We start from the raw sequence: 27,867 nt of genomic DNA on the forward strand, positions 1-27,867 counted from the left end.
TAGACTAATATAGAATATGTACACATATATATGAATCCTTCTCTTTATATGTGTATCTATTTATTACATATAATTCTGTATTATATGGGTATATAGTACTTACATAAACCATGTGCAATGTAATTGTCTGGTATTGAAACTTTTGTATCTGTTTTGGCTACTTGTGAAGATTCTACACTCTAGGGAATTTTCTAGTGTCATTCATAAATTAGAAGTTATTTTCTCTGGAGGAGCCTTGTATGGTACAACTCCCATGGAAACTGCCAAATCTTGGGACCTATTCTGTGCCATAGGTACCATGGGTGTGTGGATCTCTGTCTTTGACATTCATTACTGAGTAAGTCGATACACAAATGTACAAATGAATGAATAATTATACTGACTTTAGGGTGATTACTTTGAAAACATTTGGAGTTACGTTGTGACTTGATTCCCTAATATTCCCACTTTACTCTGGCAGCAGAGAAGAATGAAGTTATAAGGCAAATGATCAAGAGGAATAATTGACATCAGACTAAAATGTGATTCTCAGCCTTGCCTAGATATTGGAATAACTTGAAGTGCTCTCTCTCCAAATATGATACGTAGGCCCCAAGACTGGAGATTCTGATGTAATCAGCATCAGGATTTTCTTAAAGTTCTCTTAGATACTGTGCAGCCAAACTGAGAACCACTGCACTAGAACAATGTTTCCTCTCCTAGATCATAAGAATTAATTGATAGTCTTGTTTAAAAGTGTAGATTCTCAGGCCCAACGTTAAGACATGCTGAATCAGTCCCTTCAGTGTCTTTGAATCTTTTATTTTTTTTTTAATGAAGGCCCCCAAATGATTCTTCAGGAAAGTTTGTAAATGCTTCCTTAGGCTCTATGCTCTGCTGGAAAAAGTGTTATGATCTGTCCTTCTCACCTGTATCCCTACGGCATAGCATAGATCCTAGATCATATCATGTATTCAATAAGTATTTGATATTATTTAATTAATTGACATTTTTCAAGTGCAAATGAGTAAAAATAATTGATAAAATTTAAAATGCTACTTGTGATGACTGGTTTTATACTAGAGAATCACAGATACAGGGTTGTCAAGGATTTCATAAGAGTTTTAATGGGTTCTCTTGCAGGACTTTTATAAGTATGGTCATATAATCAGTTAATTGGTCTGCATACAGGTCTTCAGAAGTCTCCTGAAGATGATATTTGCCAATGGATGCAGAATTCTTTCTGTTTAAGCACTTATTAGAAAAGTCACAAGTTAAAGAAATAGCTGGAGAGGGACTCTATAATACATTGAATTTGAGGAACACAAATTAGAAAATTAACAATTTGTTTATTTTACTTAATTGTTGTGTTTTTTTACATGCAGGAATTTTATATTTTGCATTCAACTGAGAGGCAAATGCATATATCAAATTAAAAGCAACTATTATAATTTTTTATCGATAATATTTTTCTTTGGCACTTCCTAAAATCTTCACTATTTGAGTTAAATGTCATCTTCAAAATTAAGATTTTTTTTAGCTCATAACAGCTCTGTCTTTTTAAATTACCTGTCATTTGTCATTGGAAAGTTGGCTATTTTAAAATTATCACTCATTATTTTCCTTTATACCCACTAGAATAAGCTGACAGTCAAAAACGGTGAGTCCTTCTCAGATCTAGACCCCAAACTAATTAGTTATATCATATAAAAAAAACCTCTGTATGTATGAGAATATCGTTGTAACCCTTCAGTGGGTTCTCCTTGCCCGGTGCCTAGATAGATTTGATTTATCAAGACGGGAATTGCAATAGAGAAAAGTTTAATTCACGCACAGCCAGCTGTACAGGAGAGAAGAGTGTTATTATAACTCAAATCAGTCTCCTCAAAAACTTGAGGATGGGGGTTTTAAGGAAAACTTGGTGGGTAGGGGTCTGAAAGTGGGGACTGCTGATTGGTTGGGTTGGAGATGATATCATAGGGTGTCAAAGTTGTCCTCTTGATGCTGAGTCAGTCTCCTGGGGCCAGGAGACCAGATGACCCAGTTTATCAGTCTGGGTGGTAGCAGCTGAGCCATCCTGTACAGCATCTGCAAAATATCTCAAGCACTGATCTTAGGTTTTGCAATAGTGATTTATCCCCAGAAGCAATCTGGGGAGGTTTCGAATCTTTCAGTCTCCAACTATGTGATTCCTAAACCATTATTTCTAATCTTGTGGCTAATTTGTTAGTCCTATGAAGGTAGTGTAGTCCCCAGGCAGGAAAGAGGTTTGTTTTGTGAAAGGGCTATTATTGTCTTAGTTTCAAGTTCCTCCCAAAGTTATTTTGGCCTATGTTCATGAATGAACAAGAACAGCTTGCAGGTTAGAAGCAAAGTGGAGTCAAGTCAGATCTTTCAGTCATAATTTTCTCAGTTGTAGTTTTTGCAAAGGTGGTTTTAATTGTGGAGTGTTTTTCCATCCCCAATATTAAAGGGAACAAATGAGGGATTAAGAGTAATAAAAAATGCATTTTGTATGGTGCTTCACAGTTTATAAAATGATTTCATATACATATTTCATGTGAATGCCATGTGCACTTTGTGATGGAGGTTATCACTATTTAATTCCTTACAGTGTTAATATAACATATAATACTATATCTTTATAGAAGGAGAATATCATGTATTTGATCCATGTATGTTTGCAGTGATGTTTCTGCTTCAGTGTCAAACAATTTGAAAAATATACTTTTCCAAGAAAAACACACAGCTTCTAGTATTAAGTAAAAAGTTTAAATCCTTTAAGCTATAAATAATGACTAGCAAACTCCAATGCCACAAAATGAATGTATAAATTAGACCAAATATAAGTTGGTAGGTGGTGAGGTCTACAGCAAATTAGAGAGGTACATTCCTGCTTGAATTATGAACATTTTCAAAATATTTAAACACTATGGGCCAAACAAAACCTATCTGCATGCCTTCTATGCAACATCTGTTCCACACCAGCAGAACATGGAGTGTGAAAGAAGAAATAAAGCAGGAACACAGAAGCATAAGATGATATGAGAAATTGTTTGGGTTACAGGAATTGACTTTTTAAAAGATTAAAGTACAGAGAGTAAGGCTGATAAATATTGCTGATGCCCATTCAATATCATCAGTACGCTCCTTCTATCTCTCTCTTCTCACATGGTTTTGCTGTTGTTGTTGTTACAGTAGAAGATACAGAATACTACAGACTTAGTCTCTTTAGTCAGTTTCCTTATCTGTAAAATGGAAATAATAACAACTATCCCATAGAGTTGCGTGGTTAAATGAAAGCATGAAAAAGGCTTAGCAAAGCTCCTTTCATATTGTGATAAATAAATGGTAGGTATTATCATTATCATCATTTACATTGAAAATAACTACTTTCTTACTCCTTCCTTGAACTTTTCCTTAGTATATATAGTTGGCCCTCTAAATCCATAGGTTTCACTTCTGTGGATTCAACTAACCATGGATCAAAAAAATTTTTTAAAGATTGTGTCTGTACTGAAGATGTATAGACTCTTTTTCCTTTGTCATTATTCCCTAGACAATATAGTGCAAAAACTATTTACAGAGCATTTACATTGTACTAGATATTATAGGTAATCTTGCAATGATTTAAAGTACAGGAGAGGATGTGCATAGGAAATACGCAAATGCTACAGCAATTAATACCAGGGACTTGAGCATTCTCAGACTTTGGTATCCTTGAGAGGTCCTGGAACCAATCCCCTGCAGATACCAAGGGACATTTACTGAAGATCAAAATTAACTTTCAGAACTGGATGGTAAAAACCCTCAGCTGGCTTTGCTTGCCATGGGAAAAGTAGAGTTCTTTTTTTTTCACTCAAATAATTGCAACAACCACAAACTCAAATATAAAAGTGCCCCATCCTGTGGGCTCAAACATCCTTTTCCCTTTAAAATTATAAAAGTTATTGGGCAAGTTGGATGCTATACACAAGTAGTCATACTTATACCAATTATGCCATTGCTTCGTGAAATGACACTCATAGAAATGCCACAAGAATTTGGTTCAGTTAAAAAATATTAATTAGACATCTTCTCTGTGTAAGACACAATGCTTAGTTCAGAAAATGTGAGATGAAGAGAGCAGTCTCTGCCCCTGAAACCCTGACTTGCCCAGGCTAATGGGGAATATAAAAATATAAACACACCACGTCAATACAAATGCAAATAAGTGTATGAGTTTCCCAATCTCTGATGTGCATCTTTCTCTCTACTTCTTTGAGTGAGACTTTCTAGGTACCATGCTAAAGCAGAGGTTAGTATGCTGTGAAAAGCCTGAGAAAAGATTAATGCCTGTTCTTCAAACTCTACGTTTAGCTCCACATAGGCTAAGAAGCATTCTACTCAACTTTCATCTTTGACTTACTTGAAATCCTCTGAAAGTTGCTCTTTCATCATTTTGACCCTTAATTATTTTCTATATAAAGTGGAACTCTAGTTGCTTTCTGGGCATATGTCTTATTTGCCAAGTAGTGCAGTAAGCTCTCTGAGGGAAAGGACCCAGGCTCTTTTGAGCCATGTAGAATGCTACATATGCATGCATCTGAAAAACAATGTTTTGCTGTTGCTACCAGATTAAAGATTGATAGAAAATAGTCTACAAATAATTGATACAATAGTTTGGGACTCTGTCATAATGAAGGCACCTACAAAATGGTGTTTCATAAGATTTAAAAACTTTTTGATGCAATTAAGCATTTAGGTTAGATTAGAGGCAGCAAAAATTGTAGATATAAACTTATATCAGCTATATAGTAAATGTTCTGTTTTTATTTTAATCAACATTTATATTTTTGGTCCTGCCTGACAACTGGTGGTAACAACTTGCACATAACTCAGGGCAACAGAATATATAATGGCCCCACAAATGAAGAGTTACAGCTAGAGAAAACTTGCAATGATTACTTATTGCAATGATTACTCATTTGTTTTAATACCATGTGCAAAAATGTTTGGGATGGAAAGATAATACTCTTAAAACTCAAAATCATCAGTTTATATTATGCTAATTTATCATCTAAATCTGTTTCTGAAATAGTTAAATGTTTGTTAACGTAAATGTTTGGTTTGAAATTAAGAAAGGTAAAGAACTAATAGCTAAAAATTAAGAAATGACTTTTATGTGAAAACTAGTAAATAATTATAAGTAGATTGAGACTTATATACATTTACTTTCAATATTTAAGATTCTACCACTCACGTATCTGATTTATCTCTCCTATCTTTCATATCTATCTGAGAAGAGAAAAATAGCTGAGGGCAGTCTGAGCTGTATGAGCAACACAAAATTTATCAGGCCCAGAGAGACATGAGCATGGGACTTTATTTAGTCATGTCTCCAATCTCCATTTCCCTGGGGCAATAGTGTAAAGGCATTTTGTTCCTGACTAGCTGTGTTACCCATTATCTTTATGTTCCTATAATTTTTGATTAAAGAACAAGGTACAGCCAATCAATAGTTTATATTATTTATGTAAATTCTTTGTAAACAACTTAAAAACTGCTTTTTTTTTTTTCTTAAAAACTATCTTGTAACCACTGCTAATTGGAGTATGTATTCAGGACAACTTGAATCCATGCTCATGGGTAATGATCCTCAAGCTTTGAGCTTGAATAAACTCTGTATTTTGTTGTTTAAAGTTGACATGTCTCTTCCTTTCATATCCACTGCCACCGGTGAAATTCTGCTTTTCGTTACTTCTTATCTAGATTACTGCAACAACTGCCTCGCTAGTTTCTTGACTTTCCCTTCAAGTTGATATTTTACCAGATGCTGGATTCATCTTTCAATAATATAGCTCCAAATTTGTGATTTTCAGCTCAAACCTCTTTATGGTCTCCTTACAGAAAAAAAAAATCTGAAATACCTTAGTAATAGCATTCACTGGTGTCTGTGCTCTTTTTCTGTTTTTCTATACTTTTTTCCAGTTGTCCACTTCTTACATTATACACATTACATACATTTATACACTTTGTATACTAAAATGAAACTATAGTTCCTATATATACCTTTAACTTTCTAATCTCTATGCATTTTATTAATGTCTTCCCTAAGCCTATAGGATGCTCTTCCAAACTCTACCCATCTTTCAGGACCAAGCTCATATGTCATCCCTTCCATAGAGTTGTTGTTAGAATCCTCAGAAGCAATTAATATTCTTGTTCCTGAAATTTTTGTACTAAATCTTGTATATAACTTATTATTTTATACCTCAAATACATTTAGGTAAATATTTTTCTCCTCTACATAGAGTGTGAAAACTCCTTGAATGTAGTCTATGAACATCCCACTTTGTAAGCTCTACTGTGCTGAAAATAGTCTTTAAACATATATGTTCAAACATAGTTGTTGACCAAATGACTGACTAGAGTAATCAATATTTACTAGCTTCAGAACTGTAAAGCTTCTATAAAGGACTATATACACAATCTATTTGAATCTTATTGACTATCATAAAATGAAAGTGATTGATGTGGAATAATCTGACTTGCTTCATAAACTAAATCAGTGTTTGTCCAACTATTCTCTACAGCACCTTTGGGCTTCCACAGAGGTGGCGCAGGAATCTCTCTCCTTAGCAGTGGGAAATGGGAAGTAAATAGTGTTTTCTCCTCCCCACTTTACCTTCACCCAACACTGCTCCATTTTGTATATTGGCCTTTCCTATAAGACTTTACTCAGAGAAAGTTTTCACTATTTAGGAAAAGTTTTGAGGTCACTTGGGGTTCCACCACTGGAACACTCTGATTTCATATTTGTTTCACATGAAATCCTCTTTACCTGATAACTAGGTAAATAAGCTGTTGCGGTTAAGCTGAATTTACGGTAGCACAAAGTACGTTTCAGATAATTTTATATCAGGAGCTACTCCAACACTTCACTTTATAGGAGACATATCATTTTTTAATAGCCATTTAGCTCACTGCTTGATGTGACCTTACTGACCTGGGAACTAGTTAGCTGGTGCATCTTACAGATATTACTATATTTGTGAATATTCTTCATAGATTTAAAAGATCCCTGAGAAGCAGTTATACAGCTTTCTACTCCTTAAAAGACAATGACAAAACTTTCTATCGCCTAAGCTTATGGTAGCCTGTCCTCTTAACCACAGAGCACCCTGATCTGCAATAAGTCTAAAATGTATCTTCACTGAAATCTGTCTTAAACTCCCAGTTAGTCATACCCTTCTGAGTTCATTATTTAGGAAAAAAATACCTGTTCAAGTCACGATGTATAATTGGCTGTGTCAGGTTGTGAAGGTACTCCATGCCTTTGGCAACATCTACTGCAATAATTAATTTAGACTGCAAATCAAGAATCCTAGAATTTAAAAATAGATTTAACAGAGATGAAATGGTCAAAATGAATATCAAAAAAGCAAATGATGTGTGAGAGTTGTTATTTTATATCATCTTAACCATTTTTTGTTTCTTGAAGGTTAAGCTAGAAATTCAACAAATCTGAATAGCTTTCCTACATCAGAAAATGATTAATTACGAATCAATTAAGATATACAGCATCTCTTGTTTAAGATATTATACTTGGTTTTATAATTTATTTATAATACTATACTTAATTTCTTTGTAATATTGTAAAATGAAATCTATTTTAATCACTGTATGAAACTACATTCTAATTACTATATGCATAAACTCAGAAAGTGAATTCACATTGGATTTGTGCAAGATCACTTTTTTAAAAGTATATTTTATTCTCAGCTTACATATATCTTCTTTATCAGTATTTCAAATTTAGCCTAATTATTTTAAGCTCCAGTTTCAAATTTAAATTCCTTAAATTTGTTATCTTCAACTGAATTTCTGCTAAGAAAGCATAAAGTATTTCTATCCATTGAAACACAGTTATTAGGCATAAATTATTAGCGATATTAAAAATGACACACTTGCTAGCAGCACTCAGATTTCAAAAGGTGAAGGCTCATCCAATGGGAAACCCTCTGAAGTACTGCAACAGTAGTTTCTATGGAATGTCCAAGGATAAATCAGAACAAAAGACCCATACCTCTTCTGCTCATGAAGGAGGGAGAACAGAGAACCCCCTGATATGTATTGAGTGACAATGGCAAACTGGCTGGGATCATTCAAGCAAGCGCCCACAAACTGAATTACGCAGGGATGATTGAGCTGGCAGAGAATGGACACCTCTCGGCAAAACATATCCACATCTGACTTGGAGCAGTAGGTATTGGCTCGATAACTGGAAATGGCAGCAACAGAAAATCTTCAGTAAACAGATGGATCCAAACAAGGGGCTTGCCATGCACATGCTTCTCAAAGGTCACAATTCAACCTGGATGTTAAATTTTTTCATTTGCTTGCTTACCGTTTTATAGCCACTATTTTGTTTCTGCATCGTCCTTTATATACTTTCCCAAAAGAACCTACAATTGTTTAAAATAAATAAATAAACACATATTAACTTAAGCTCATTCAACTAAACTGGACCTTTATTTATTTATTTATTTTAGGTTACCTGAGCCAATAATCTCATGGAACTCAATTTCTGAGAGCTGAAGATGGAAATGTGAAGGCAATCCAGCTCTTAGGAGGAGAATATCTGCCTTCTCTGCAAACAGAAATTGTCATTTTATTTTTTAAGGTAAAAACCACACACATGGATGTGTATACACGTGCATATATATATTTAACTAAAAACATAGTTTCCTAATAACATTTAATTTTTAATTTTCCAACTGTAATTGACTACTTAAAGATGCTAAAACCTTAACCCAAATGATCCCTACCCCCCTGCATTAAAATCATGTTAGTTCTATGTCTTGATTACTCACTCCTTGTTACCAGGGCTAAGGGTCTATTCCTGATCTGGTTACCAGGGCTAAGGGTCTATTCCTGATCTGGTTACCAGCGCTAAGGGTCTTTTCCTGATCTACTCACTCCTTGTTACCAGGGCTGAAGGTCTATTCCTGATCTATTCCTGCATGACATGGCAACCCTGGAGTCCAGTCCGTATCACATTATGATAAAGGTTCTGATCTGGTAACTCTCTTCAGTCTATTCCAATAGGCTTAGCCAAATATCCATAAACTAACCTCAAAGGGATGCCAATTAAATGACAGGAAATAAGCGTATGAATCATTCTAAGGAAACACTCATTCTACATTCTAAGGAAACTATTTGGAATTTAAATTCCAAATAGTTAAATATATATTTACATTTGAATCAAAGTTTTTACTTTCCTGGTCCAATGTTATTCATTTTGTGTGAAGCATACATTCAAAAATGGTCCCGAAGTATTACTTATTGGGGATATTTTGAAAAATAATATATATTTTTTCACATATGTTTTCTAGTCCCAATTCTCCTTAAAGAAATATTAATATTTATAATTCATTTTTATAAAAAACAGAAACATCTAAACAGTCCAGTGAGAATTTGATTTTTCTTTAATAGTCATGTGAAATTTTCACTGTTATTATATCTTTATGCACTGAAAGGAGATAAAGGGTAAGGTTAATTATGAAAAGAACGGTCTGTCAATAATATTTGTTGTGCTTGTAAAATAGTCATCATTTGTAATATGTAAAACAAAATTGAAAATTACATTTGAAGCAATAGTTATCCTTAGTAATCAAATATAACAATTGTCCCAGATTATAAGTACCTTTTGTCATGCTTTTAATCTTCCCCAAGGGTGATGGAACAGACACATAGGAGCCATCTAGAAATTAAATTATATAATAGAGTTGAAAGTAGCAATCATTTTTTTCTACATAAAAGTTCAACATTATAAAAATAAGCAGGTGACGAAACGAAGTAAAACTATCGCTTCAGGCCCAAATCTTTCTCTGGATACTGAAATTGTACTGCAAGTGTTTATTTAGAAAGTGCATAAAAAGATTTTTTAGAAAATCCAAGTTGTAGCAGACTCTAGCAGATTTAATTTGTCTCTGGATATGAGTATTCAGTAATAGATTACTGAAATGGAAAATGACTGCTCTCAGCTTATCCAGGCCTTCCTAGTCATGCACAAGCCTCATAAACATCCAGTCTGGGAAATGTTAAACTTGGAGGAGCTGCAGATTGGTGAGTTAGAAAATAGCTGAAATGGAGGCTTCTTTATGTTCAGCCTCTCCCAGACATAAGGTTACTTAAAACAAATCTAATCTGACATAGGCTATGCCCTCCTCCCTAGCCCTTGAAAGAACGATAGTAACAGAAACACAGGTTTACCTTTAGGCACAATATATTATACAACAATGAAAACTGAATAAGAAAAGGGGTACCTCCTCCAGGCTGAGAATATTCATTACAGGGCAATTCATCTTGTGGTCTCTTATAATGCTTCAGGAGTGTGACAATGGCATCATGCCCTTTATGAAAAGATACAAAGAACAAAGAGTCCTAAATTTTGTTTAAGTTATTCAGTCTACTCTCAAATCCAAAAATTATTGGAAGTAGCTTACAACATAGGACAAATCATAAGAGGTAATGTATTGCAATAGAAATTTAGTTCATTCATTCTTTGGTTCAAAATAATTTCTTAAGACTACCATATGCGAAGCACTATGTCAGGCACTCTACTGGGAATGGGTACTGGTGATGCAGTGAACAAAGTGACTATGGTCTTACCCTTAAGAAGCTTACAATGTAGTTGAACAAATAATCAGAAAAATGATGAGGATTTCTAAATAAGGCAATACTAAGTACTATGGGAGTATATAATAAGGGCACTATTAAAAGGGCAAAAAGTGAATACAGTAATCAGGAAAGAGAGATGTATTTGCTGTGATTGAGCGTACATTTGATTCAGTATTGTCGTATTATGCAGCACTAAGATAATTTACATAGGTTTTTAGAGACAGCTGGCTGCCTGCCAATATTTGTAGTCCTCTTTCACAGGGTGATTTTGTCACTGGGAATGGCTGCCCACCCAGTGACATTTTCCTATGTACCTTGCATCCAACTGTGGCCTTGCGACATATTTTCATGAAGGGAATATGAGCAAAAGTGAAGTAACTTCCAGGTCTGTGCCTTAAGAAACAGGTGAGCCTTCTCTACTCTTCCCATTTGCTGGCTAGATGCAGAAGGCTCTGAAGCTCTGAGGGTTGGAAGAAAGCCATCCACTGACCAGAAATGCCCACCCTGGAGTGCTATATGAGAAATACTTTTCTATTATAACACCACCAACAATCTAGTGTTTACTAGTTACACTACGGGCTTATGATTGTGAAGGATGAAAAATGCCAAATGATCCTCTGAGTAATGCAATGTTTTTCAATAAAATTAAACTTCAATACTATTTTAATGCGTTCACTATAAAAATAATCTATGAAGCTAATTTACAAAAGAGAAAAACAGCCAACCTTAAAGATGTTGCCATAGGATTTGTGAAATACAACAGAGCTCATTGTAAAACTGGCAAATTTAAGGAATTGAAAAAGCATAAATACTTATCCATCACAAAGGATCTGTAGTTAACATGGGTTAAGCATACATCTAGCTTATGTAGAGAGTATATGCTGAGATTTGCTTGCCTTTCAAATCTTCCCTTCCCCAAAAACTTTAAATGAACAGTGCATTCAAGATCATGAGGTGGAAAAATCATGGTATTTACAAGCACGAAAAGCTTTCCCAAAGGTAACAAGGCTAAGATTCTTCGAGGAAAAAAAAAGCATTGTGATTACAATTGCTAAAACTGGTAGCAAAACTTAAATCTACATAGTTAAAAACTAGTGTCTATTTTCTTATCATCTCCAGCTTTCTATTCATGACTGGTGGATCTCTAATTTTCTCAAATCATAGGCGTAAGTTATAATGAAATGACTTGGGGGGCAGTCCCATTGGCATTCTTTCTTTGGACCGTAGTGAGCTCACAATCAGGGAAACCTTAAGACTAATTTAAGGACATTAGCCAACAAACTAATTTCTAGGGGAAGCACCTAATAGGCAGAGAGAATAGATAATGTAGTAGTCCCAAGATGGGAGCAAACATAACATGTTTAGAGAATGAAAAAAGGCCAGTGTGGCTACACAAGCAAGGATGAGAGCGGTATCAGATTTGGTTGGAGAGGTAGGCAAGTGTACTTCACGTGGAGTAGTGCTTCTCAAATTTTTTTACTATGTATAAGAATCACTTGAAGTGCAAGTTCAAACAGATTCCCAAGCCCTGTCCCAATAGATCACAATTGAAAAAGTCTGTAGTAGGGGCTGAGTGTTGTGGTTCTAACAAGGTCCCAGGTGATGCTCATCAGCAATCTGCACTTTGACTGCGACTGATGTAGAGCTTTACAGGTGAGGATAAGGAGATGAGATTTTCGTGTAGTGTAGGCGAGATGGGGAGCCACTGAAGCATTTTAATTAGTTAAAGGATATGATCTGTTTTACTTTTTAAAAAGATCCTCATCTACAGGTTAGAAATGATAATCCACCCTTGTAAGATTGTTGTAAAGATTAACTAAGATGATGTATGTAATATGCCTTACAGTTCTAACACATCAGTGTGCATTTTGGGTCTTGTCACTGCTTTTACACTTTACTTTTTGCCACAAGAATTGTAGGTGAACTTGGAAACTCCTTTTTGGAATTTCAGACGAATCTTCTAAATACCAGTGTATTCATTTTCTGTTGCTGCTATTGCTAGTTATGACAAACATAGTGACTTGAGCAATACAAATTTATTATCTTATAATTCTGGAGGTCAAAAGTCCAACATGGTTTTCTCTGAGCTGAAATCAAGGTGTCAGCAGGACTGCATTTCTTTCTAGAGGCCTTAGGAGATAATCGGTTACCTTGACTTTTCCAAATTTTATAGGCCACCCACATTCCTTGGCTTGTAGCCCCCTTCCTATTGCTTCAAAGCCAGCAATGGTGGGCTTTGTCCTCATATCATATTGCTCTGACCTCTGCTTCTGCCCCCCTTTTCCATATTACAATGAGCCCACTGGGATAATCCAGGATAATCTATCTCTTAAAGTCAGCTAAATAACAACCTTGATTCTTCCCCATGTAAGGCAGCCTACTTACAGTTCCAACAAACAGGACCTGAACATCTTTGGGGGTGGCGGGGGGCATTACTCTACCTCCTTGATTTTTCCCCATGTAAGGCAACCTGCTTACAGTTCCAGTGAACAGGAACTGAACATCTTTGAGGGGGCATTACTCTACCTACCACATCCAGTTTCATGAATATTTCAGTGTGCTTGTGCCTTGCTTGTGTGTTGGTGCTGCCTGCTGTTGAGCATTTTCTTTTCTTGCTTTGGTGGCCATTTTAACCTCAGGATAAAAGTAGTACTAAAGACCAAAAATTCCTTTGGAATTAAAATTTGGCTGAGTGTCTTGACTCACACCCCAGTGTTTTGTGGGGCTGAGGTGGGGGGATTGTTTGAGGCCAGGAGTTGAAGACCAGGCTGGGCAACATAGCATGACCCCTATTTCTAAAAAAAATTTTTTTTTAAATTAGTGGGGCATGGTAGCATCTGCCTGTAGTCCCAGCTACTGGGCAGCCTGAGGTGGGAGAATCACTTGAACCCAGGAGTTCAAGATTGTAGTGAGCTACAATCACACCATTGCACTCCAGCCTGGGCTAGACCTGGGTGAGACCCTGTCTCTAAAATAATAATAATAATAATAATAATAATAATAATAATAATACCCCTCATCTGTTCCTTGCTACAGTCACAGATTCTAAGGTTATTTTTTTTATTTTTTATTTATTTTTTCCTCCCTTCACACTGTCTAATCCCACATTAATAGGACCTATAGTGCTTTTGGAATCTTCCTTTTACTTAATTTGGTCTTCAAGTGTTTGGGCCCAGGAAAAACACAAAAACAAAAACTTTTTCTTATTCCTGTTTTTCCTAGGAGACACTTCTTGGGGGAATAAAAACAACCCAAACCCCTACATTTACCCAAGCACAACAAAGCTTAATTCACAGAGCCCACCTTCCAGTCTATCTCAGCCCCTATATAGAATTGACATCGGCTGACAGATGAGAGGGCCTCATGCTTTCCCCAGTGAAGCAGAAAGTTGCATCCTGAATCCTGAGCGCCTGTGTGAGTTAGTGATCACACCCTTGATGTTACCTTTCATTTTAACAGCTCTCTTGGCTCCACTTCCTCTGAGCAGTTTTCATTTCCTGCCAGCACAGTGGCACAATTTGCTGGCATTTTCTTTGGGATGCTTTTCATCAAGAGCCTAATGAGTGCCTGGGTTCTGGCTGATGATAAGCATGAGGCTGCCAGGGAAATGCCAAGAGGCCCCCTCAGCTCTGGAAGGCATCTCTGCCTGATTTCCCACCTCCTGCTAACTGTGGGCTAAGGCACCCACGTATGGGAAATTTTCCATGACTCGAACTGCTCTGACAAGCCACTAAAGTACATGCAAAGAAACCCGAAACCCACTAAAGCCCAGCTCCTGGACACTTGGCCATAAGGAGTTAAGCAGAAAAATAAACCTTAATGGAGCTCACTAAATGGACTTGTTAAGCCAAACTCCTGATAATGGATACACCCAGATAACCAAGGCACACTAATGGAATACCTCCAGAGATAATCAAACTTCCACTAATTAAATAAAATGTTTTCCTATATTTAAGAATTTACTATCTACACCCAAGCATTTTACCAAAATAGAAGGTCGCTATGTTATTAGCCTAATGCAGCTCTAATGATGATCTGCACTTTTAGAGTATTATTCACTGGAGCACCTGAGGGTTTTGGCAAATGTGATTCTTCTCCCAGCTTGAAATCTCTTTCATTTCCTGCTCCTCACTCTTTCAGTCCTGTGTGTATTCTCCAAATTCAGTGCTTTCCCTTTAATTTGTCTACTTGTGTTCCTTTACTTCTTATATTTGGTGTGATTTCTCCCCCTCTTAAATCCTCTTTGCTTTCAACTTTCTTAATAGTTATTTTAAAACCTAGGTTTTGTTTAAGATGACAAGTCAATCCAAGAGACTGTTACAAAGACAGTTGAATATCTACATCATAGTCATATATACAATAGATGCTTTATAATTATTTAAGAAGGGAAGTACAATTTATCTCCCTATAAGGTTGTCTCTCTGTCCCCCACAATTTTAACTTAAAAACAATGAAAGCTGATTCTAATCTCTTGCTATGAGAATATTTTAAGAACTAGATCTGGAGATTAGTGGTAAATGACACCAGTACTAAGATCTCCATGATTTGGTGACTCAGATACCCTTTGGGTTCATGGCTGTATAGAGAACATGGAGATTTAGTCTCAGTTACAGAAGGAATTCTCATTGACCTCACGTCTCACATGCCCAGGTCATCAAAGGAACAGCCTAGGCCTTGCTTTATACCTGGCCCAAATAATGAAACTTTCACAGTAATGATAAATATTAGGCTTTGTTCAATATTTTAATATATCCCCTTCCCATTATGTTAAAAACTCACTTTCCAGAAGCATTGAAAAGTGGAATCAGAGGGTGGCTTTGGACAATTGCCCTTCAATGGCTCATCTTCCTCCTGACCACCCTGGTCCCATACACTGTTCATTATTAGATCAGAGGCAACAATAATTTCTGGCTTGCTACATCTTCTCATCACTTAAATATGAAAGATGTCCTAATTTTATATCACAGAGAGGGAACTCACATCCCCTTTGACCCATTATTCTTGTTCCTTAATCAGCAGGCCCCAGTAAGGATGTCACTGGTCCTTTACCTTAAGAGAAGAATCCACAGGCATGAATGCTTTTGCCAAGATATTTTTATATCCAAACTAAATTATTTAGCTATCCTTCCTTTTTCTCTTTTTCTCATTCTGCTTTCCTTTCTCTTTCCTTTTCTTCCTCAAATATTCATTGTGCACCTATGAGGGGCCAGCTCCAATAACACCTTCCCAGAGAGACCTTCCCCTTCCATGATTACTCAATTTTAGATAGTACCCTTGAATTTTGTGTTCACCATTGCATTTCCTTTTTATTTTATGCATAGCACTTATTGTTAACCCATATTTTCTATTTGCTTTCTTGCTTGCAGCCTGTGTCTTCAAGTTAAAAATGCAAACTTCCTAAGATCAGGGAGATATTATCTGTTTTACTGTTCCTAGGATAGTGTCTATCACACATTAGGTTGGCAATACATTTTTGTTGAACGAATGAATGGTACTAGGTATGAGAGAGAGGGTTGAAAAAGAAATATTATTTACTTTTATATTCAATGCTATCTAGTGGAAAAAATTATATAAATATAATTTCACTCAAATTTTATTTAGCCAAGCTCTACGAAGAAAAGGTACATGATGTGAATGTGTATAATGGTGAATCTTACAACAGTCTGGAAGAGTCAGGATAGTTGAGACTGTCTTTTAAGCTCAACTTGAAAGATGAGGACAAACTCATTAAGCAAAAAGGTAGGAGAAAAGCATTCCAACCAGAAGAAAATTTTTGCCGTTCCAATGCATGGAAAAGGGAGCTTTAGAACATACTTTAAAATATTTTGCCTGTTTATTTGAATATTAGGACTGTGCAGTTAATAAGGAACCTATGATATTTACAGAAATAGTTACAGAGACAACAGAAAAGTGGTAGTTAGTATTTCTTAGAATACCAACTCACCAGATGCCATGTAGCAGAACATGGAAAAGAATGTTGCCTAAAATATTTTCTTCCTGTCTCTCTTACTGATTTCAACAAGCATGAATATCTATTAGGAGTCATCCACTGAATTCAAATTTTTGGAAGACAATGAATTAAAGGCCCAAATGCTTGCTCTCAAGAAGTTTACAATTTGGTAAGAGAAGAGAGTGTTTCAGTATAAAGTGGTAAACACAGAGAAAGAGATGTGCACATAACAAAATAAAATATAAAGAAAGGATGTATGTGCTAGGCTGGAATGTCAGGGAAGACTTTCTAGAAATATTCAATAAGACTAGGAGACTTCCATAAACTAAGTCTTGACGACCAAGTGGCAATCAGAAATTTAAAGAATGGGGTGACATGGAGAGGACAGAGAGGACATAAAGGCAGATCGGACTGCCATGATAAAAGTCTTGGAAACATGAAATAACATGACATATGTAAGGATGAATGAGCAGTTTTATACTATTCCTATTATGTGAAGTGACACGGCCTCACAGGGTTATTATGTGGATTTGATGAGTTAATATATGTGAAGTATTTAGAACAAGCATGGCAGAGAGTGAACACTGAGTGAATGTTGGTGATCTAGCGAATATGATGATGGTTGTGGCATGTGGGGTTGCCCATGTAACAGGAGTAAGAGGATATGAGGTTCAAGAGGCAAGAAGTACACAAGACAATAAAGTCTCTGTGTGTTATGATATCAAGCTGAGGCTTTTTCTTATGGGTGATAGTATATCAGAGAAAGGTTTTAGACTGGGGAATAATACGGCCTTATTTGCACCTTGAATATATCTCTCAGTCTACAGTTGGAAAACTTCAAAATGCTGAGGACAAAAAGGGCAGTTATGAGATTATCAAAATGGATTAGAAGAAGTATTATGAGGATCTGAATTAAAATAGTGATAGTAAAAAAAAAGAAAAAAGGATGGATTAAAAATGTACTTATTAAGCAAAATAAAGAAGACTTTTTGATTGAATCAATAGGATGTGTGGTGGGAGGAGAAGTTGAGGAGGAAAAAGTAATCAAGCATCATTCAAGATTTCTGACCTAAGTGACAAAGTGGATGGTAATACCATTAAATGGCTGATTGAATAAAGGATACATAGTACAAGAAAGAGAATCATGAGGACAAAAAAAAATGTTAAGTTCAATTTTGGACTTGTTGAGTTTTGCAGGGTCCTCAGATATCCAAGCAAAGAAATCAAGCAGTCAGTTGGTATGGTGGTTTGAAAATATGATCACAAATTCTTTGACATTCCTCCTTGACTGTGGAGAAAAACCCTGGTGTAGGAAAGAGGCTTGCAAATTTGTGCTATAGTTTTAAAATATTGTTTTATGTATTTGCATGCAACTATGCACATTAGAATAATGTCTTTGGATTACTTTCATAATATTTTGATTAGTTATTTTCAAAATCTCCTTTATTTTGCTTCAGTTCTGAGGCTTAAAATTAATGGTATAACTTGAGCCATAAATAAGAAATACCAATATAACAAAACAACACACACTTTTATATATGCAGGGATTGTCCAGAGGCATTTGGCAGGAATATAAGCCCTTCATCAGAGGGTTTATGGCGGATTCCTATTATCCTAATATATTATAATTTCTAACTGTACATGTTATAAATTAGGAAAGACCATGAAATTTGGGAATTATCTGGATTCAATTGAATCTCTGCTCTGCACTTACCAATAAGAGCTGCCGCCATTCTTACTGAGACTCTGTTATGTGCCAAGCACTTAAATCTTATCCTTAAACCTTGTCAGAATTCTGTAAAGTGGTTATTAATATCCTCATTTTGAATTTGAGGGTAAATGCTGAAAGAGGTTAAAGAACTTGCACAAGGTCATTAAATAATAAGGATGGAGTTTTGGCTTAGATCTAATTTTACAGTGTGTTGGTAAGAGCTTGAATTCTACAACAAGACAGACCTCCTATTTGGTACTGCCTCTCTACTCAACAACTGCATGGGTTGGGCAAGTGTGACTTAACAGCCCTAAGTCTTAATCTCTTTATCTATAAAACAAAGATAATAAAAATTTAAAGGGTTATTTTGATTAAATTATATATACATATATATGCATCTGTAAAAGATACTCAATGAATGTAAGTTCTCTTTTACTATCCATTTTAAGTATGTGAATTCTTACGTTATTATATTTCAAAAACATTTTTGTGAGTTATCTCCCTGCAATGATGAAGGTTTTTCCATTCTAATGACAGTTGAGATTATTTTACTTACTTATTTTTTTAAAAGAGAGCAGCTAAACATGTAAGAAGATAACCAGTATACGAAAACAAAAATTCACACATGGATTCCTTACCCCAATCCACTCTTGCACACTAAATCAGTATCACTAAACTAAGTAACTAAACTTGAAATAGATAAGAATTCAATATAGAAAAAGTCTGAGAGTTCATAATCTATTGGTGAAAATTTATCAAATAATTTAATGAATCTATCTCTTCTTACTTGTACTCCTCTCCCACCCTCATTTCTCAGTTATTTTTTTACTGTCTAAAAACTGTAGAAACTCATGACTGTAAGATTTCATTACTTTCAGAGAATACACTATAGTACATCTACTACAAATAATTCACACAATACTACACTTGTCAAAAGGAATGAACAAAGTATATATCATGGTACAGGAGCCTTGATTTTTATTGTTTTTGCTCACTTATTCACTAATTCTCCACCTCCAGCTTCCTGTCACTGTGAATTAGGCGCCTTTGCTGTATACAAATATTGTATTCTGGGTAATTAGATGTTGTGATAGGAGCCTCTGTATATTACTTTAACTGGTGTCAGTACTGAAACGAATAAGAAGTTTTTAGTTCTGTTTCTAGTTTAGGTTATTTTCTGACCCTAAACAGCCTGACATAAAGGAGTGCGTTTCTTTGTCAAAGGCAGCCTTTTCAAATCTAACTGCCAGACACACTATTGAGCTATGTGTTCAATTCTAATTGGCTGAGATCTTTTCAATTCAGCAGTTTCATCTTTAATGCAATGGATGTAAGATTATGTGTAGGTCTTTTCAATGGGTTTTCCATACTGGTGATTAGGGCAGAGGATTTGAACATAAGCAGGCTGCTGGCTATTTCTTCTGACCAATTTAAATTGATTCATGCAGGTCCTTTGTACCACAGGAAAAGGGCAGAACAAATCCAAGTGAGTGAGACAGCGATCGCTACACTTTCAGATTGGAATAGTAGAAACGAAGAAGGGGAGAGATGGGGAGGGGAGACACTCTAAATATTGTAAAATTGGAGCTCTAAGCACTCTGGCAGATAAATATTGAAACTTAAACAGTGGCTTCTGTGTAGGATGAAGGTCACCAGGAAAATTATTTTCAAGATTGATTTTGATATATTTAGGTTAGAAGGGCTATGCAAATAGAAAGCATTCTTTATATCTGATTCCACAGGGAACCATAGTAAGTAAACCCTTTTCTGAAAGCATTCCAAAAGAGAATATATAACTCTTCCAGAACTCCAAATCACACTTCAATGTGCCATATCAGAATAGTAGAAAGAAGGTCAGCTAAAATTTAGCTTGGGTCAGGTGAAAAATTTGGCTTAGAGCCATTCAGATAGAGACGGGTGCTGCTGAGAAAGACTGCATGGTTTTCTATTAAGAGATTAGACTAGGATGAACTATTTAAATTGGGCGTATCCAAAAGTACACCTATTCAAATAGACGCCCTTGATTGTGAAGCTCCCTTCTTGTTTATCTCTCCCGGGATAGGATAGGGTACATGGTAAACCATGATGGGGCCATTCTTACATCAAGTAGAGTTTTAGTCCTTCCTCAGCTTTACCTCCAAATTGCTCAGGGAACTCCTTAGTATGCTATATCAATTAATATAGTGATTCCCTCTCCAAGGAGACAGGGAAGCACTTCTTGTTTCAAAGGATACAGGGACAGGTGCACTGCTGACAATATTAACAAGGCCACTTCAGTTCTCCCTGAACACATGAAAACAATGCAACATTTTTTTAGGAAGAGAAAAATAGCAACAATTCCATTTGTCATTTGACTTGCTTTGCCCTAGAACATTTGCAAAACATCCATCTGTCTTCTGAGCAACAACATTCAATTTGTTAAAATTCATAGTAATAATGGAATGCAACACTGATGCCTGGCACATTAGTTTGAACAAATACGGTGACAAATACAGCATATGTTGAAGAGGCCAGTGGGCAAGTCCTCTAAGCTAAAGGATCTTTGTTGACATTTCATAGGAAATCTTAGAAGCTTACACAATGATTCATTGTTTCATAGAAGTGTGGAATTCCATGAAAAATAAAAGTAAAGCCAGTTTTCAACTATCACTCTCAATCAGCTAAAAACAAACAAAGCCAACCCCTGTGAAGAGATAGCTGCAGCAGCAATTTCTGAGCTGCCTTCCAGAAGACTAATGCTTTGTAAACAGTCTTACGCTGAAGCTCACATTTCTTGAGAGTCACTGTCTGAGAATCACTTGAATAAATGCAATGTGTTGAGGAGGTAGAATTTAGTAAGGCCTCCTGAGATTTCAGAAAATTTAAGATTTTCCAATTGATATTAAGATATAGAGCTACCTAGATTTTTTAATACAAAGTAGAACACCTTTATATCTAATAGAAATGCAACCATATATTCAACGAAAGACATATATCTACATATATGAATGTTCATAACACAGTACTCTTAATAGCCCCAAATTGAAAATTATCCAAATGCTCATGAACAGTAGAATGAATTAAAAAATTGTGATATAGTCACAAAACATTATACTATACAATGATAAGAATGAACAATCTACAACTGCCTGCAACAATGTGAATGAATCTCACATATTGTTGGCTGAAAAAAGCCAGACACAAAGAAGTACATAGCATAGCATTTCATTTATATGAAGTGCAGAAAGTGGCAAAACGACTATGCCACAAGAAGGCAGTGGTAACCTCTTTAGGGGAGTGACTGGAAGAGAATGTCAATGGGGCTTTTAGGGGACTTGTTATGTTCAGTTTCTTCATTTGGGTGCTGGGTGAGTTCAATCTGTGAAATTCATTGACCTATATGGTTATAATATGTGCAAAGGTATATATATGTTTGTATTTATACAATATTCAAATAAAAAGCAAAATAAGCCCACCAAAACACAGCAAGCCTATATCTAACTTATGACTTAATATTCTATGTCTGTTCACTTGTCTTTATTAAAGTAACTCCCACATCATTTTTCTACTAGCAGTCTTCAGACCTGTACATTTTTCCTTCTCCTTGTCTATACGCTTACTGCATGCTTACAACAGCTCTACATTTTCATCCATCAGACTACATTTCTCCTTTCATTGATGGACTTTCATATCCCACTTTATTTATTTATTTATTTATTTATTTATTTATTTATTTATTTATTTATTTATTTTTGAGATGGAGTATTGCCCTGTTGCCAGGCTGGAGTGCAATGGCATGATCTCAGCTCACCACAACCTCTGCCTCCCAGGTTCAAATGATTCTCCTGCCTCAGCCTCCCGAGTAGCTGAGATTACAGGCATCTGCCACCACACCCAGCTACTTTTTGTATTTTTAGTAGAGACAGGGTTTCACCATGTTGGCCAGGCTGGTCTCGAACTCCTGACCTTGTGATCTGCCCACCGTGGCCTCCCAAAGTGTTGGGATTACAGGCATGAGCCACCGCGCATGGCCCATATCCCACTTTAGTCAGAAAATCTTTTGAATCAACTTGGTAGGCTAGGAAATCTTATAGCTTAATAATTGTTATTTTCAGTACAATCTTTTAGGATTTGAGTATTTAAAAAGATAACTATGTTTCTTTACATATTTTTAATATCGTAAAAAGACAATGCAGTCATCAAAAGTTAAAATAACAATTAAAATGTGACTTTAAAATCCGGCATTTTTTTATAGTATTCAATTATAACCTATAATTTCAAAGACAATATATATTCTTTCATATCACCTAAAAATCTAAACTCCTTAGGAGTGTATGTGTATATGGAGAGCTTGCTTATGAGGCAAATATATCTCAATAACAATTACAAAGATGCTTTTCACCATCTGAATGTCTTCAGTTACTTCTCCCTTGAAATGATGAATTTGTTATCAATCATCTTTATTTCTGAGCTACTAGTAGTCCCACTGTTATCACACTAAAATAGCAATTACTTAGCATTTATTTTGTGTCAGCCACTGTTCTAAGCAATTTGCGTATATTATCTCATTTAACCTTTACAATCTTATAAAGTAGAATTTATAATCCTTATTTTTCAGATGAAGAAAATGGAGTTCAGAAATATTAAATAATTTGCACAAGGTCAAATAATATGGCTTGATTTAAACCCAGTTGTTTTCATACCAGATCTCAAGCTTTCACCACTTTGAGCTCAGATAAGTTTATACTTAAGCAAATAAGTTTATATTCAAATAAGTTTACACTTGGGTCCCTCACATTTTCTAGCACAAGCATTGTCAGCAGGGTTAGGTCTGACAAATATTTCTTCCCCCCCCCCCGTACTTCTTTCTTATAAATTTGAAACCACATTAAAATTCCCCCATATAAGAGATAAAGACTAGCTCTGAGCCCACTCTACTATCATTATCCATCACAATTTTGTTTCTCTGGTACTTAGAAATGTGACAATTCCCTTTTCAAAGTGCCAATACTGAGAATGCCTTTGGTTCATCTGCAGCCTAGGAGTTGCCTTCTCTGATTACAGTGTATTGTACTCTTTGATCCAAGGCCCCAGAAACTCAAGTAAAATCTACAGAAGAAATGAGAGTGTTCAAGTCATGCAAGCAAAGTAATTATTGATGCACTGACATAATCTATGCACACAGTTCAATGTATCACTATAGAGACACGATGATTAAAAATATACCTTTTTCATAAGCCCACATCAAACATGTCTGCTCATCTTTTTCACCACTAGACCTGCTGGGATCACAAGCCACTAGATTCATATCAGCTCCATTATCCAGTAAGAACTGAACCAGGCGAATGTGACCATGGTAGCAAGCAGAGTGTAATCCTGTAATAGAAAAGAATTGAAAGAACAAAAGGAGAAAAAAGAAAAACTGCTCCCCAATTTTCAAAAGACAGTCATCACCACATAATAGCATTATTTCCAAAGGTATGAAGTAAGGATTGATTTCTTTGATAAAGAACTAATTTTATTATTGACCAAACGAGACATCACTTTAAGCAAAACGGGTATTATATTGTACTCAATCTTCTATAGAGACTGTCTTTTCCTCAGTACAATTATAGTATTTCTACATCCACTGTAATTACCAAGAACAAATGTTAGCATCTTTACACAAATAAAGGAACAAAGACCCATCACAGGTTTTTTTTTTTTCTTTTTTTTTTTTTGATCACCAAATCAAGGGCAGAGCAGTGTGGTCAGTCTGTCCCTAGTGCTGGCCATAAGAGGATGCACTGACTGCAAATAATTTAACACAATAATAAAATTGACCAAAAAGTCAGTCTGCTTTTTATTATTATCAGTCATTACCAATTCTAAATGCTGGCAGTTGATAAAATACCCTTTCCCACTGGAGTTGAGCACTCCCAATGCCCCCACATCCCTTTGCCTACCATTATTCTTAATCATTGATAAGCATCTAGAACTAGTGGTGTTTTCACCACAGTCTTACCAGTGTGCCCATCCCTTCCTTGGTGGTTGATGTTTACGACATTCTGATCAAGAAGAAATTTGACTAGGTCAACGCTCTTGCCATAGGTACAAGCACTGAAAAAAAAAAAACATAAAACAAGAAAGATAGAAGGTCCTTGTTATGAACTAAATTGTGCCCTCTCCCCTACACCTTGAAAAATCATATGCTGAAGTTATAACCCCCATAACCTGACAATGAGACTGTATTTAGGGATTGTGTCTTAAAGAGGTACTTAAGAGGGGTGGAGCCAAGATGGCCGAATAGGAACAGCTCCAGTCTACAGCTCCCAGCATGAGCAATGCAGAAGATGGGTGATTTCTGCATTTCCAACTGAGGTACTGGGTTCATCTCACTGTGGAGTGCGGGAGAGTGGGTGAAGCGCACCATGCCTGAGCCGAAGCAGGGGGAGGCATCGCCTCACCTGGGAAGCGCAAAGGGTCAGGGAATTCCCTTTCCTAGTCAAAGAAAGGGGTGACAGACAGCACCTGGAAAATTGGGTCACTCCCACCCTAATACTGCGCTTTTCCAACAGGCTTAACAAACGGCACACCAGGAGATTACATCCCGCACCTGGCTTGGAGGGTCCTACACCCACGGAGCCTCGCTCATTGCTAGCACAGCAGTCTGAGATCAAACTGCAAGGCAGCAGCGAGGCTGGGGGAGGGACACCCGCCATTGCCCAGGCTTGAGTAGGTAAACAAAGCTTCCGGGAAGCTCGAACTGGGTGGAGCCCACCACAGCTCAAGGAGGCCTGCCTGCCTCTGTAGGTTCCACCTCTGGGGGCAGGGCACAGACAAACAAAAGACAGCAATAACCTCTGTAGACTTAAATGTCCCTGTCTGACAGCTTTGAAGAGAGTAGTGGTTCTCCCATCATGCAGCTTGAGATGTGAGAACGGGCAGACTGCCTCCTCAAGTGGGTCCCTGACCCCCGAGTAGCCTAACTGGGAGGCATCCCCCAGTAGGGGCGGACTGACACCTCACACGGCTGGGTACTCCTCTAAGACAAAACTTCCAGAGGAACGATCAGGCAGCAGCATTTGCGATTCACCAATATCCACTGTTCTGCAGCCACCACTGCTGATACCCAGGCAAACAGGGTCTGGAGTGGACCTCCAGTAAACTTCAACAGACCTGCAGCTGACGGTCCTGACTGTTAGAAGGAAAACTAACAAACAGAAAGGACATCCACACCAGAAACCCATCTGTACGTCACCATCATCAAAGACCAAAGGTAGATAAAACCACAAAGATGGGGAAAAAGCAGAGCAGAACAACCAGAAACTCTAAAAAGCAGAGCACCTCTCCTCCTCCAAAGGAACGCAGCTCCTCACCAGCAATGGAACAAAACTGGATGGAGAATGACTTTGACAAGTTGAGAGAGGAAGGCTTCAGAAGATCACACTACTCCAAGCTAAAGGAGGAAGTTCGAACCAATGTCAAAGAAGTTAAAAACTTTGAAAAAAAATTAGACAAATGGATAACTAGAATAATCAATGCAGAGAAGTCCTTAAAGGACCTGATGGAGCTGAAAACCACGGCACGAAAACTACGTGATGAATGCACAAGCCTCAGTAACCGATGCGATCAACTGGAAGAAAGGGTATCAGTGATGGAAGACAAAATGAATGAAATGAAGCGTGAAGAGAAGTTTAGAGAAAAAAGAATAAAAAGAAATGAACAAAGCCTCCAAGAAATATGGGACTATGTGAAAAGACCAAATCTAGGTCTCATTGGTGTACCTGAAAGTGACGGGGAGAATGGAACCAAGTTGGAAAACACTCTGCAGGATATTATCCAGGAGAACTTCCCCAATCTAGCAAGGCAGGCCAACATTCAAATTCACGAAATACAGAGAACACCACAAAGATACTCCCTGAGAAGAGCAACTCCAAGACACATAATTGTCAGATTCACCAAAGTTGAAATGAAGGAAACAATGTTAAGGGCAGCCAGAGAGAAAGGTTGGGTTACCCACAAAGGGAAGCCCATCAGACTAACAGCAGATCTCTCCGCAGAAACTCTACAAGCCAGAAGAGAGTGGGGGCCAATATTCAACATTCTTAAAGAAAAGAATTTTCAACCCAGAATTTCATATCCAGCCAAACTAAGCTTCATAAGTGAAGGAGAAATAAAATACTTTACAGACAAGCAAATCCTGAGAGATTTTGTCACCACCAGGCCTGCCCTAAAAGAGCTCCTGAAGGAAGCACTAAACATGGAAAGGAACAACTGGTACCAGCCACTGCAAAAACATGCCAAATTGTAAAGACCATCCAGGCTAGGAAGAAACTGCATCAACTAACGAGCAAAATAACCAGCTAACATCATAATGACAGGATCAAATTCACACATAACAATACTGACCTTAAATGTAAATGGGCTAAATGCTCCAATTAAAAGGCACAGACTGGCAAAATGGATAAAGAGTCAAGACCCATCAGTGTGCTGTATTCAGGAAACCCATCTCACGTGCAGAGACACACATAGGCTCAAAATAAAGGGATGGAGGAAGATCTACCAAGCAAATGAAAAACAAAAAAAGGCAGGGGTTGCAATCCTAGTCTTGGATAAAACAGACTTTAAACCAACAAAGATCAAAAGAGACAAAGAAGGCCATTACATAATGGTAAAGGGATCAATTCAACAAGAAGAACTAACTATCCTAAATATATATGCACCCAATACAGGAGCACCCAGATTCATAAAGCAAGTCCTTAGTGACCTACAAAGAGACTTAGATTCCCACACAATAATAATGGGAGACTTTAACACCCCACTCAACATTAGACAGATCAACGAGACAGAAAGTTAACAAGGATATCCAGGAATTGAACTCAGCTCTGCACCAAGTGGACCTAATAGACATCTACAGAACTCTCCACCCCAAATCAACAGAATATACATTCTTTTCAGCACCACACCACACCTATTCTAAAATCGACCACATAGTTGGAAGTAAAGCAGTCCTCAGCAAATGTAAAAGAACAGAAATTATAACAAACTGACTTTCAGCCACAGTGCAAACTAGAACTCAGGATTAAGTAACTCACTCAAAACTGCTCAACTACATGGAAACTGAACAACCTGCTCCTGAATGACTACTGGGTACATAACGAAATGAAGGCAGAAATAAAGCTGTTCTTTGAAACCAACGAGAACAAAGACACAACATACCAGAATCTCTGGGACACATTCAAAGCAGTGTGTAGAGGGAAATTCATAGCACCAAATGCCCACAAGAGAAAGCAGGAAAGATCTAAAATTGACACCCTAACATCACAATTAAAAGAACCAGAGAAGCAAGAGCACTTTCAAAAGCTAGCAGAAGGCAAGAAATAACTAAGATCAGAGCAGAACTGCAGGAAATGGAGACACAAAAAACCCTTCAAAAAATCAATGAATCCAGGAGCTGGTTTTTTGAGAAGATCAACAAAATTGATAGACTGCTAGCAAGACTAATAAAGAAGGAAAGAGGGAAGAATCAAATAGACGCAATAAAAAATGACACAGGGGATATCACCACCGATCCCACAGAAATACAAACTACCATCAGAGA

The 27,867-nt window shown here is 36.7% G+C and overlaps 1 protein-coding gene across 4 annotated transcripts in view; it reads right to left on the reverse strand.

Moving 5' to 3' along the window:
* The window catches only part of TNNI3K (TNNI3 interacting kinase), a 304,957-nt gene that overhangs the window by 163,099 nt on the left and 113,991 nt on the right, over positions 1 to 27,867 (reverse strand). For all 4 annotated transcript variants that reach the window (XM_004025984.5, XM_055366048.2, XM_055365994.2 and 1 more), the window contains exons 10-17: positions 24,289 to 24,383; positions 23,511 to 23,660; positions 10,290 to 10,376; positions 9,668 to 9,724; positions 8,519 to 8,611; positions 8,369 to 8,426; positions 8,048 to 8,242; positions 7,241 to 7,345 (exon numbers count right to left, since the gene is read on the reverse strand). In XM_004025984.5, the coding sequence (XP_004026033.5) occupies positions 7,241 to 7,345; positions 8,048 to 8,242; positions 8,369 to 8,426; positions 8,519 to 8,611; positions 9,668 to 9,724; positions 10,290 to 10,376; positions 23,511 to 23,660; positions 24,289 to 24,383 (840 nt within the window). The remainder of the gene's footprint in view (positions 1 to 7,240; positions 7,346 to 8,047; positions 8,243 to 8,368; positions 8,427 to 8,518; positions 8,612 to 9,667; positions 9,725 to 10,289; positions 10,377 to 23,510; positions 23,661 to 24,288; positions 24,384 to 27,867) is intronic.

This window comes from Gorilla gorilla, chromosome 1 (assembly GCF_029281585.2).
Source record: "Gorilla gorilla gorilla isolate KB3781 chromosome 1, NHGRI_mGorGor1-v2.1_pri, whole genome shotgun sequence".
Classification (NCBI taxonomy): domain Eukaryota; kingdom Metazoa; phylum Chordata; class Mammalia; order Primates; family Hominidae; genus Gorilla; species Gorilla gorilla.